Below are 11,265 nucleotides of genomic sequence, written 5' to 3'. Positions count from 1 at the left end.
TTAGGTTGGATATCAGGAAAAGGTTCCTTCCCCAGAGGGTGTCAGGCACTGAACAGACTCCCCAGGGAATGGGCACAGCCCCAAAGCTGCCAGAGCTCCAGGAGCGTTTGGACAATGCTCTCAGGGATGCACAGGGTGGGATTGTTGATGTGTCTGTGCAGGACCAGGGGTTGGATCAACAATCCTGGTGGGCCCTTAAATCTCAGGATTTTCTGTAATTCCAAATCTGTGCTTCACCCTTTCTCTCCCCACCAAGAGCTGGCAGAGCTGCTGTGGTGGGAGCAGGACAAGGGGACCCCCAGCATTCCTGGCTGTGTGACACAACAATGGGAGCCCCAACATTCCAGCCCTGGAGACGCTCCAAGAGCAGCATCCACACCTGTGTCCAGTCAACAGAGCTGGGCAGCCAGTGAGCCTGAGTGAGCACGGTCCTGCCAGCTCTGTGGCACCGCTGTGGCAGCCGGAGCTCCCCCGTGGCCCAGCTCCTGCAGCTCCTCCTCTCCCCCAAGCGCTCCTGCAGCACAGGTAGGGCCTGATCCTTCATGCAGCAGCCCAGGGATGCACTGTGAGCACATTCCCAGCCCTTCCTGCCCTCACCCTCTCCCTCCTCCTCCTCAGGGCCCTCAGTGTCTGAGCCCCAGCCTGGGCTGCCACCTCCCACAGGATCAGCCAAGCCCCCAGCACCCCTGTGCCCCCGCCAGCTGCGGCCCGTGGGCTCAGCAGGGCACGGCCACCACCCCTGGCCCTGCCTGGGCCACACCTGCCCAGAGCAGCCCTTTGTGAGCTCCTCTGCCAGGCCCCGGAGCCACGTGTCCCGTGCGCCCTGGGTGATCCCAGAAGTGTCCCCGTGCCCATGGACTCTGCAGGCACCAGTGGCACCAGTCCCCAGCGCAAAGTCACCCAGCTCTGGCTGCCTGGGAAGGTGCCCCTCACTGAACAGAGTTCCAAAGTCATCCTGAGCACAGAGCGTGGCGGCACCACTGGCAGGAAATATCAGGAGCCACAGCAGGATGCAGGGACAGACCTGCCACCAGCCCAGGGCAGCGTGTCCACACATGGCATCGGGCTGGAAATGGGAGCGAAGAAGAGGAAGAAGAGGAAGAGCCCTCTGCCTGGAGCTGACAGCAAGGCTCAAGGCTCTCATAGGCAGAGCTGAAGCAGAAATGTAGGATTAGGCCATTTGAGGGCTCACCTCATTTGGGGATGGAGCAAGGCTGATTCGGATGTTATAGCTGAAGATGTAGCTGTAGATGTAGAGGAAGAGGTAGCTGTAGATTAATATGTTGCTCAGTGTTATGCTTTTCCATTAAAACAATTTCATCCATAACCTGTCTGTGTGTGCATGGAGTGGGGAGTGAGTCCCAGGAAACAGCACCCAAGAGGTGCAAAAGCATCGCTGAGCCCTAAAGCAGAACCACCAAGCCCTAAAGGGCACCAAGAAATCTCCTGACCTGAGCGACTGCCAGCAGTGCAGGCAGTCCTGGAGAGGACTGCTTGGGACCTGCCCATGGGGAGCAGCCAAGGAGCCAGGACAGGAGGGACCATGCCAGAATCATGGACACAGCCCTGTGCCCAACACAGCCCTGAGAACACCCTGGGCACAATCCTCCCTCCTTGGGGCTTTAGATTCTTCCCCCAGTGGGTGTTTAGGCACTGAACAGGCTCCCCAGAGAATGGACACGACCCCAAGGCTGCCAGAGCTCCAGGAGTGTTTGGACAATGCTCTCAGGGATTCACCGGGTGAGATTGTTGGGGTGTCTCTGCAGGGCCAGGAGCTGCACTCAATGATCGTCGTTGAATCCCTTCCAACTCAGGATATTCTGTGATTCACTCTTTGACAGTTTTATCAGCTACAGAGAAGAACTGGGAAAATTATTTCTGTCAGCAGCTGGGGAGAAGCTGTAGGAGCAATAGCAACAAAGACAAGGGATTGGAGCAAGGCTTGATTTAAATGGTGACAAGGTCCAGGCACAGAACTCAAATTTCTACCTATCTGCCATAATCACCTTTATGTTTCTATACTCTGGTAATCAATTCCTTTGGGAGCCCTCGGGAAGTCACAGCAATGCATCTGTGAGGCTGGAGGGAAGGTCTAATACTGCTCTTGGACAGATTAAGGCACATCCAACCAGGAATCAAGAAACCAGATTACAGCAGCACTTGCTTGGTCTAAGCAGCACCAGAATGGTGAATTCCTTACTCACATCTTCATCAAAGCAGGAAAAAAAATCAGGAAATACGTCACTTGAAAACCTGAGGAGCATCCAGAGATGTGCAATGACTTAAGAGAATTAAAAAACATTCTTGACAGTGATGAACTCCCAGAGTCCTGTTTATCTTTCCTTGAGGGATGACCGCAGCCTGCAGCGCTAAGTCTGGATAACAAAACCTGGATAAAAGCAATCTCCTCATTCCAGGGAAGATAAGCTAAGCTGTGGCGGGTGGGAGCCAAAGCCTACCTAAAAATAAGCTGCATATTTTTAACAGTAATCAAGCACTGAATAATCCACTAAAGCCTGTGGAGGATCTTCTTTCACTGCATGTTTTCAGATAAAAAAGAGATTGCTTTTCCAGGAGATGCACACTGCAGCGCAAACCTGCCTTCCCAATCCCCGTCTTTCCACGGAGATGACCACACAGGGCTTTATCAGTTTCAAGATACGGCAGATTTTGTTACACGGGAAAAACGCATCTACCCCAAATCACAAAGACAAGGAAATTTAACTCTGAAGGATTATATATAGGAAATATCAGGTCCTGGAAAAAAATTGTGTGTATTTTGAGCAAGTTCCTAGGACTGGATGAGTAGGAATTTGTGCAAAGCCCCTGGCTGAAAGGAGAGAGGTAAGCCCACGTCCCTTTTCTTCCTGCTCCCTCTCTCTCCTCCATTTTTCCATCTTCATGGAAAATTTTTAGCATCTGCCATAAAATTGCTGTGCTGGGAATACTGTGATAATTACATGGGAATGCAAGCACTGTGTAGGTGCCATAATCCAGGCATTTTTTTCCTGATGTATTTCTTAATTCAATGTGTTAGTACATAGAAAGTCTATGTTTAAATGTGAAGCATAATGCACCATAAATAAAAAAAGTAATCATGTTCTACTGCTTGCTTGGAAAGGTAAAAAAAAAAAAAAAAAAAACCAAAACCAAAAAACTTTAAATAAAGTTAGAGTATAATTTTCAGAGTCTCTCACCCAGACCTCACCCTCTGCAACAAGGGGAGGGGATAGCCCACACTTTCCTGAAATATAAGCGGGATTTATCTAATTTAAACTGTCTTCTGTTTCCATGGAGCCAACAAGCACTAAACCCTTGTGAAAATCAGTTTTTATTTGTTAAGTGGCACGGTGGCTTATTACCATTTAATACCTGGGATTCAGTGGCGAGCCAGGGACAGGGTGCATGAAGCGCCACGCAAACAGGGAGCGCCAGGCTGATTGCTGCCCCCAAGAGCTGTAATTTTCCAGCATCAGCAGCCCCGCTGTCCCTGCTCTGGATCCCAGTCCTCCGCTGTTTTCAGCCCCACGAATGAAGCAGCTCGACTGGGCGATGGGTGACAAAGCAATTTTCTCCTGGAGGAATTAATACACTGGAAAGAGCACCCATGATTTAAGGGATACACAGGGCATCAACACCCGAGGACAGCGCATTCAGCGTGGAGGATGGCCAGGATTGCTGGAGTGGAGGCAAGGCCGGCTTTTCAGCAGCTGGAATTTCGGAGCACATCGGGGCTCTGGAACACCTCAGCCACCTCACCTGCAAGGCTGAGCAGCCAAAAACGAGCGTGTTTTTCTGCCCCTCACCTCTGCCTGCCCTCAGTTCACGCAGGGAAGATGGCAATGAAAACAAAACTGGTCATGAAGAGGCAGAAAAAATTCAAGCTCACAGGTGGAGACTAATTCTGAGGGGAAAATTCCATTGCCATACATCGTGGCACTGAACAGTGCATTTTTTAGGAACACATTGGTGGCAGATAGGTTGGTGAAGGTGAAGAGATGGGCAGTGTAAAACCAGTGGATGTTGTCATCTTTAGTGGTTTCTTACAAAGAAAGAGCTGGGAATTGACACTGTGACCATCATGAGAGTATAACTAACTAGGTAAACATGTTTTAAATAAAATTCACACTTTGGTAGTGAGCATTTCTGGCTCTTACTAACTTTTACTCTCAAAAAATCACAGTTATTTATCACAAGCACTCTATACTCACTCATTATTCAATGGATTTTCTCCAGGTTATTACAAGACTTTTTGAGATCACCTGAGATCCTCTCCAGTCCTGACCTCAGTAAATTCTAGCCACAATTAGTTAGAAATTTTGCTCATGTAAAAAAAACTTGAAGATTTGACTGCAATCTTGGGATTATCTGTGCCCAAAAAGGATGTTGTCCACCTTTCAAACACAAAACATGAAACCCGAAAGCTGAGGTGGGGCAGTTTTGTTTCTCCAGTTTCTATCTTAAAACATTTAATTTTGAAGAAAGCCTGACTCCTAAAACATGATTTTCCCACTCCTCTAGATTGTTTCAAGAGCACCTGGGAATTCTCAATATTGCTATAAATATCCAACACCTTTATGTATATGAATTCTAGACCTCATGATTATTGTATCCATGTAAAACCCAGCTTGAACATAAACTGAATGGAAAGAACCGCATCTGTCATAGACAATTTTTGATGAAATTATTTGACCTTCCTCTCAGCCGAGGCTTTGGCCTTTATCACCTTCTCTCTATTCAGCTAACAACTCAATTTTTTCAAAACCCTCCATTATAAATTTTGTATCCATTAATATCCTGTCCCTTGTAAAAGTCCACTGGAGGTGTTCCTGCCCATGGCAGGGGGGTGGAACGAGATAAACTTTTAACGTCCCTTTCAACCCAAATCACTGTGTAATTGTGCGAATATGTGCTGTATTACCCCCAAAAACACAGCGGGTATTTTCCACAAGCACTCACACTCTGATCACTTTTTATGGATTTTTATTGCAAACATAGGTGCAGAAAAACCTCCCTGAAGATTTATGTTACTTGGATCATATTCACTGAAAAAATACTCCACAAAATTGGGATGACACAGTACATTGGCTAAACACAACACAGGAGACTGTTGTCAAAATAAACCACCAGAAAAAAAAATGAGGAAAAACATAAATATTATTGGGGGTTGCAACGAAGTAAGCTTAAATGCCTCTTCCAACCCAAACCACTCTGTGGTTATTGTACAAATAAAGCACATTACTGCAAGAAAGGAATGAGTAGCGTGTTTTCCTAAATGTCTCCGCAAAATCCCCTCTAAAACCGGGAGCGTGGACAGGCCAGAGGGTGGATGTGACACAGATAAGGCCATGAGGTGGAGGCGACGTGGACTCCACGAGGGTCCCAAAACACTGGGAACAACGCGGCGGGCAGACTTCAGAGCAAGCAGCATTTCATAGAGCCGCTTGCCAGGCACGTGGCCCAGCGGGCAGTGCGCATGGAAAAGGTTATTTCGGGGTAAAGAGTCGCTGAGGACACACGGAGTGCGCCCTTGAGGGACCCCCGAAGCAGAGGGGAAGAGGTGAGCCGCCTTGCCGCTCGGCAGGGGGCGCGCTCCCCGCCCCTCCCTCCCCGGGGCTTCCACACCCCCGCAGCGGGCGATGTCTCCGCGCCACCGCCTCCACCTCCTGCTCTTCCTCCGCGCCCTCCACGGCTCCACCTTCGGCATGGGCGACTGGGCCTCCCGCTTGCCGCAGGCGAGCGAAGCGCTGCCCGGCAGGACGCAGCGCATGACGGTGCCAGGTAAATGCTAACCCCGTTTCCTTCCTCTCCCTTCCCGTCCTTCGCTCCCGCCCCCCGCCTCAGCCGCGCGCCCCTTCCCCGCACTGCGCGTGCGCATGCGCGCCCCCCCCCCCCCCCCCGGGGCCGGGGCTGGGCGGGGCCGATGCGGCGCGTGCGCGCTGAGGGGTGAGGGGAGGAACATGGCGGCGGCGGCGGGGGGTGCGCCCGTGAGGGGGGGACGCGGACACGGGTGTAAATGTGGCTTGGGAAGGTGTTTGTGTCGAGGTTCGCTCGCGCAGTGACATTTCTTGTGTGCCGTTAGAATGAGGGTGGACGGGTTGTTGGAGCAGTCAGCGAGCGCGGCTCTGTGTTGGCCCAGAGAAGCTGTGGCTGTCCCCTGGATCCCTGGAAGTGTCCAAGGCCAGGTTGGACAGGGCTTGGAGCAACCTGGAATAGGGGAAGGTGTCCCTGCCGTGGCAGGGGGGTGGAACAGGACGTTCTTTAACATCCCTTCCCACCCAAACCATCCTGTGGTTATTTTCCATAATTTCTCTTGGCTATGTATGAATTTTCTCTTTGTTTTTTGCTGAAGCCAGCATCAGGGTTTTAAGCAGATTTCCTTATCCTTCACTGTTTTTACTAAACAGTAATACTTAAAAATAAAACCATGACATGCTGTGTATCTTCTGTGGGCATTCTAGGAAGGAATCCTTCCCTGTGAGGGTGCTGAAGCCCTGGCACAGGGTGCCCAGAGTAGCTGGGGCTTCCCCTGGATCCGTGGAAGTGTGCAAGACCAGGCTGAACAACCTTGGATAGTGCAAAGCATCCCTTCTCATAGCAGGGGACGGAATGCGATGAGCTTTAAGGTCCCTTCCAAGCCAAATAATTTTGTGATTTTGTTTGCGAAGTCGTTTTAAGTTCCTAATTCTTCCTATTGTTTTTCTTCTTTGAGTAGATATGTGCTGTCAGGTAAGCAAACTAGCAACCCAGAATTAAGGGGTTTACTTTCTGACAGTCCTCCTAGGAAGTGAGGGTGTTCCAAGGTGACTCAGTGCTGTTCGGGAGGAATTTTAGTGGCACCGAGGTGCTCTAACATATATTTGACAGTTCACATATGCGGTGTTATTGAACAAGGTGTTATTTACGTATGTATCTTTGCTCCAAGTTCCTATGGACTCTTAACAAAATGTGTGAACTTAGGGCACAAAATAAATACTTAAATACATTAAGTATGTAAGTGCTGGTGGAGGAATTATAAAGGGGTGATGGCATAAGCCCAGTGGTCAAGGGAATAATACAATTTTGCATTGAATTGATACTTGGTAAGTAGTTGAAAATAGTGACAAAATTAAAGGTAGCAGGGAGAATATTATTTCTGGTGTGGAGAAAATAGAGGAGGGGTGCAAAGGTGGGGTGTGTCCATTACAGCAGTGAACTCCAGAGGTGACACCAAGAGTACTTAGGGATGGCACCAAGAGGAGCACATTCCTTGGATTAAAGTGGCAGCTTCATGTTTGTTGAGAAAAGAGTGGACAGAAGACACACCAAGCTCATTCTACGCTGAGTAACTGCACAGGTAGAATAATTTTGGGCTGCTGTACAAAAAGCATCCTCATAAGAGCAAATAACAAATTTTTAAAACCTTTTTCTGTGCCTACATGGGGTATTATGTAGTTCATAACAGCATGGCCCTCCAGTGAACTGTCACTGTTAAAATAAGATATAAATTGCTCAGAAAAGAACAGCAGTTAAGATTTCAGGCTGATGATCAACTCAAGGCTGATTGACCTTGCAGACCCTTACCATGTTAATAATCTTCTGTGAGTCAGGAACCAGAACTGGACCTGGTGTTCCAGTACAGCATAGAAGAGAGGGATTTTTCTTTTCTCTGCTGTCCAGAGTCAAAGTTTCTGTGCTCTGCGCTGTGAGCACATTTAACCTGGCATCCAGCAGCACCACAGCTCCTTCCCAGCAGCTCTGAGATCATCTTGCTCTTGTTGTTGACCTCCCTGAGGTTTCTGTTGGTGTAGACCTGGAATTTTTCCAGGTCTCCTCAGATAAGCCTCTGCTGTTTGCTGTGTGTGCTCTTGCAGTGTGTTTAACGCTGCCCTCAGATCTGCTGAGCGTGTTTTCCTGTCACATCGCTCACGTTGCTGTTTCAGCTATTGAATGATTCTGGCCCCAGCATCAGCCTCTGGGGTCACCTGCTGCCCACCAGACATGGATGTATTGATCCCTGCCTTTGGAGGCTGCTGCTCCTGCCCATTTTTGACATGCAGGCTGTTCCTCCAGCCAGGACTTTGTCAGCTTCACGGCAGGTGCTGGGAGAGGGGATGTCAGAACCCTGCTGAAGTCAACATGTGCTACAGCCACTGCTCTGCCTTGCTCTGCAGAGCCATCATTTCAGCCTAAAAGGGCAGCTCAGCTGGACAAGCATGATTTGTCTTTGGTAAATGTGTTGGTTATTCCTGATTACTTGTTCCCTGTTTGGAAATAATCTCTATGAGGGCATTCTCTGTGATCTCTCCTGGGACTGAGCTGAAGCTGAGGATCCTATACCCACTCAGTTCTTTTTTTTCCTTTCTTAAAAGTGATTGTTACTGTAGCCCAGATCTTATCATCAGAGATCCCCAATCACTGTGGTTTTTCATTGTTTCTGATATGTCAGTGTCCTGATGGCCACACCAGCAAACCTGGCCTCCCAGCTTTGGAAAAGCTCCACAGGGCTGTTGGATTTAAACACATTTAGCTTCTTTAAGTTGCCATAACCCATTTTTCCTCACATTGTTTGTTGCTTTTCTTTCTGACTGTACCAGCCTGGAGAGGTTTTGGAGCAATCGTTGTTTGTAGAGACTTGTGTGAAAGAGGCTACTTCAGTCTTTTCTGTACACACTTCTGGGATGTCTCCTGTAGTCATCAATGCACCTTGATTCTTTCTGAGCTTCTTTAATTCCTCTGAATCTTGTGAATTCATTTCTCATTGCCATTTATGTCCCCAGCTAGGGTGAACTCCAGCTTTGACCTCGCTGATTTTGTGCCTAAATGCTGGGGTGCTGCTTCTCTGTGCCTCCTTTACTGCTTGTTTTTGGTTTCTGTATTTTAGTGCATTAAGCAGCTCTGTGTTTCTGATAAAGTTCCCAGTTTTTCTACATGATGTTTTTTTCCTTAACTCTCTTAGAAAGTGTTTTTTCGAAATTCAGACCACCCTGAAGAGACCTTTCCTCCCTCTATTAGCCTCCTGGAGGCTTCTCAGGGGCTGCAGCTCCTCCCAAGGGACTGTGGAGGGGCAGCGCTGATTTCTGCTCTCTGTGACTAGGGACAAGGCCCAGGGAACAGCTGGAACTGTGTTTGGAGAGGCTTGGGATGGATATCATGAAATGGTTCTTCTCCCAGGGTGTGTTTGAACACTGGAATAGCTCCCCAGGGAATAGTCACATTCCCAGGACTCCCAGAGCTCCAGGAGGGTTTGGACAGCGCTCTCAGGGATGCACAGGGTGGGATTGTTGGGCTGTCCTGGGCAGAGTCAGGAATTGGACTCAGTGATCCTGGTGGGTCCCTTCCAACTCAGGATATTCCATGATGTCATGAGCATTCAAGGGAAATATAGGTTGGATAATAGAAAAAAAGTTTTTCACGGAAAGAGTGATCAAGTACTGGAATGGCCTGGGGAGGTGGTGGAGTCACCATCCCTGGACGTGTTTAAAAAAAGACTGGATGTGGCACTCGATGCCATGATCTAGTTGAGGTGTTAGGGCACGGGTTGGACTCGATGATCTTGAAGGTCTCTTCCAACCTGGACATTCTGTGATTCTGTGATTCCCTATATAAATCAGAATTCTGCAAGTTGAAAATGCTAACTCTCTATACCTTTCCAGCCTTCCTTTGGATCCCCATCTCTGCGTCTTGTGATTACTGACGGGACCATTTCCCTCTGGAGCCCTGTGCTCTCAAGGAGTTGTTTTCCAGTAGAGTGCAGCTCCCCATCCTGTTTTTCTGTGCTAGGAAGGATTATTCCTGCATCCTGCATCACCTGTTCTGATCCCTGCTCCAGCTGTGCCAGGTCTCTGATTCTTGTCACATCAGGGGTCTGTGACCACACCTGCACATCCAAGTGAGCCAAACTCTGCCTTAGGGTGCAGAACTTGAGGAAAACTTTTGCCAGAGCTTTCTGGACCTGCAGTGCCCATCCTCTTCACCTTCAGTGGTGTTTAGCAGCCTTTTACTTTTCTAGGTGAAGAGCTGCAGAGCATTTAGCTCCTTGGCTCTTGGAGATCCCATTGATTTCCTGCTCCTCATCCTGATGGGATAGAACATCCTTGAAGCTCCTGCTTTGTGCTGCAGCAACTGCGTCTGCCACAGCAGAGCTCCCAAAAATGAGGCTGCTGCTGCTGCTGAGATCCCTGGGGACGAGCACCAGGCTCTTCCCAGGCTGAAGTTCCAGAGATGTTAGTGCACACTGAGGATCCAAGAAAATCATGCAGTTAGACCAGGTTAAGCCACTCTGCATTAGCTGAAAGGACATTACCAAACTTTACTTACTTTTTTTGTAAGCAGGTGGAGTTTATCAGATCTTGTACAAATTTCATAATCTGGGAATTAGAGTTTGTTGTGCGGTTTTCTTTCCTTGCAATAGAGCATTTGCATTCATTTTTTAAAATTACTTCTTTCATATCCTTGTATAATGGTGCAATATGATGTTGTGCTTTATGGTAAAAACACACATTACTTATTTATTGTTTCTGCCTTTCTAATATAACTCTACTTTTCAGAGTTAATATTTAGTTTGATTGCTGCTGAAACGTGGCTGTGTTTTCTGAGTATGTGAGGATATATTGCTTACACTATTTAATGAACTATTTTATTTTATGACAGTCATAGGAGCAGTAGTCAAGCAGCCCTATGAATGTAGACATTGAGTAACATATATATATATATACACAGTCACAGAGGTTTTTTTTCTGCTAGATATCCTGAGGTAGCAACGTGTAATAAATTAAAAGAATGTTTTTCCTACTGTTCCAAATGAGCGGTGTCAGAGAGTATCTTCTTACACATCTGTAGTGGCTTGACTTCTTTGAGGCAGAGAAAGTCCAGCTCATGGGTAGAGAGCCTTAAAATTGTTTAAACCCATTAGGCCTCTTAGCTTTATATCTAAAGATTAATAGAGCAGTAATTACAAATGTGAAAGAGGTCATGGTGAATTTTAGTCTGACCTTCTATGAAAAAAAAAATGCACAGCGTTGCCATGAATTAATTCTTGCTTGAATCAGATCACGCTCTTTAAAGAAAACATTGATTAAAAATGTCATTTGACAGAGGATCCACATGATCTCCCTGTTAGTCTTTTTTTACCATTCTTAAGACACTGAACAGAAATTATTGTGGTCAAACCAGTGCGCTTGTGGTCTGGTACTTCTATTTGTCTCACCGCCATGCTCACCATTAAACTATGTCCTCAAAATAAGGAATAAAATGAAAAATATTCACGTTTATTTCCTTTACTGG

General features: G+C 47.6%; 1 protein-coding gene across 1 annotated transcript in view; it reads left to right on the top strand.

Moving 5' to 3' along the window:
* The first annotated feature begins 5,491 nt into the window (after nt 1-5,491).
* Nucleotides 5,492-11,265, top strand: part of MSRA (methionine sulfoxide reductase A) — a 236,737-nt gene continuing 230,963 nt past the window's right edge. Inside the window, exon 1 of the mRNA XM_040060650.2 lies at nt 5,492-5,781. Within this exon, the coding sequence (XP_039916584.1) occupies nt 5,640-5,781 (142 nt within the window). The 5' untranslated portion in view covers nt 5,492-5,639. The remainder of the gene's footprint in view (nt 5,782-11,265) is intronic.

The sequence above is a fragment of the Hirundo rustica genome, chromosome 3 (assembly GCF_015227805.2).
Source record: "Hirundo rustica isolate bHirRus1 chromosome 3, bHirRus1.pri.v3, whole genome shotgun sequence".
Taxonomy (NCBI): Eukaryota; Metazoa; Chordata; class Aves; order Passeriformes; family Hirundinidae; genus Hirundo; species Hirundo rustica.
The sequence above is the reverse complement of the archived record's forward strand: the minus strand, read 5'-3'. Positions and strand labels throughout refer to the sequence as shown.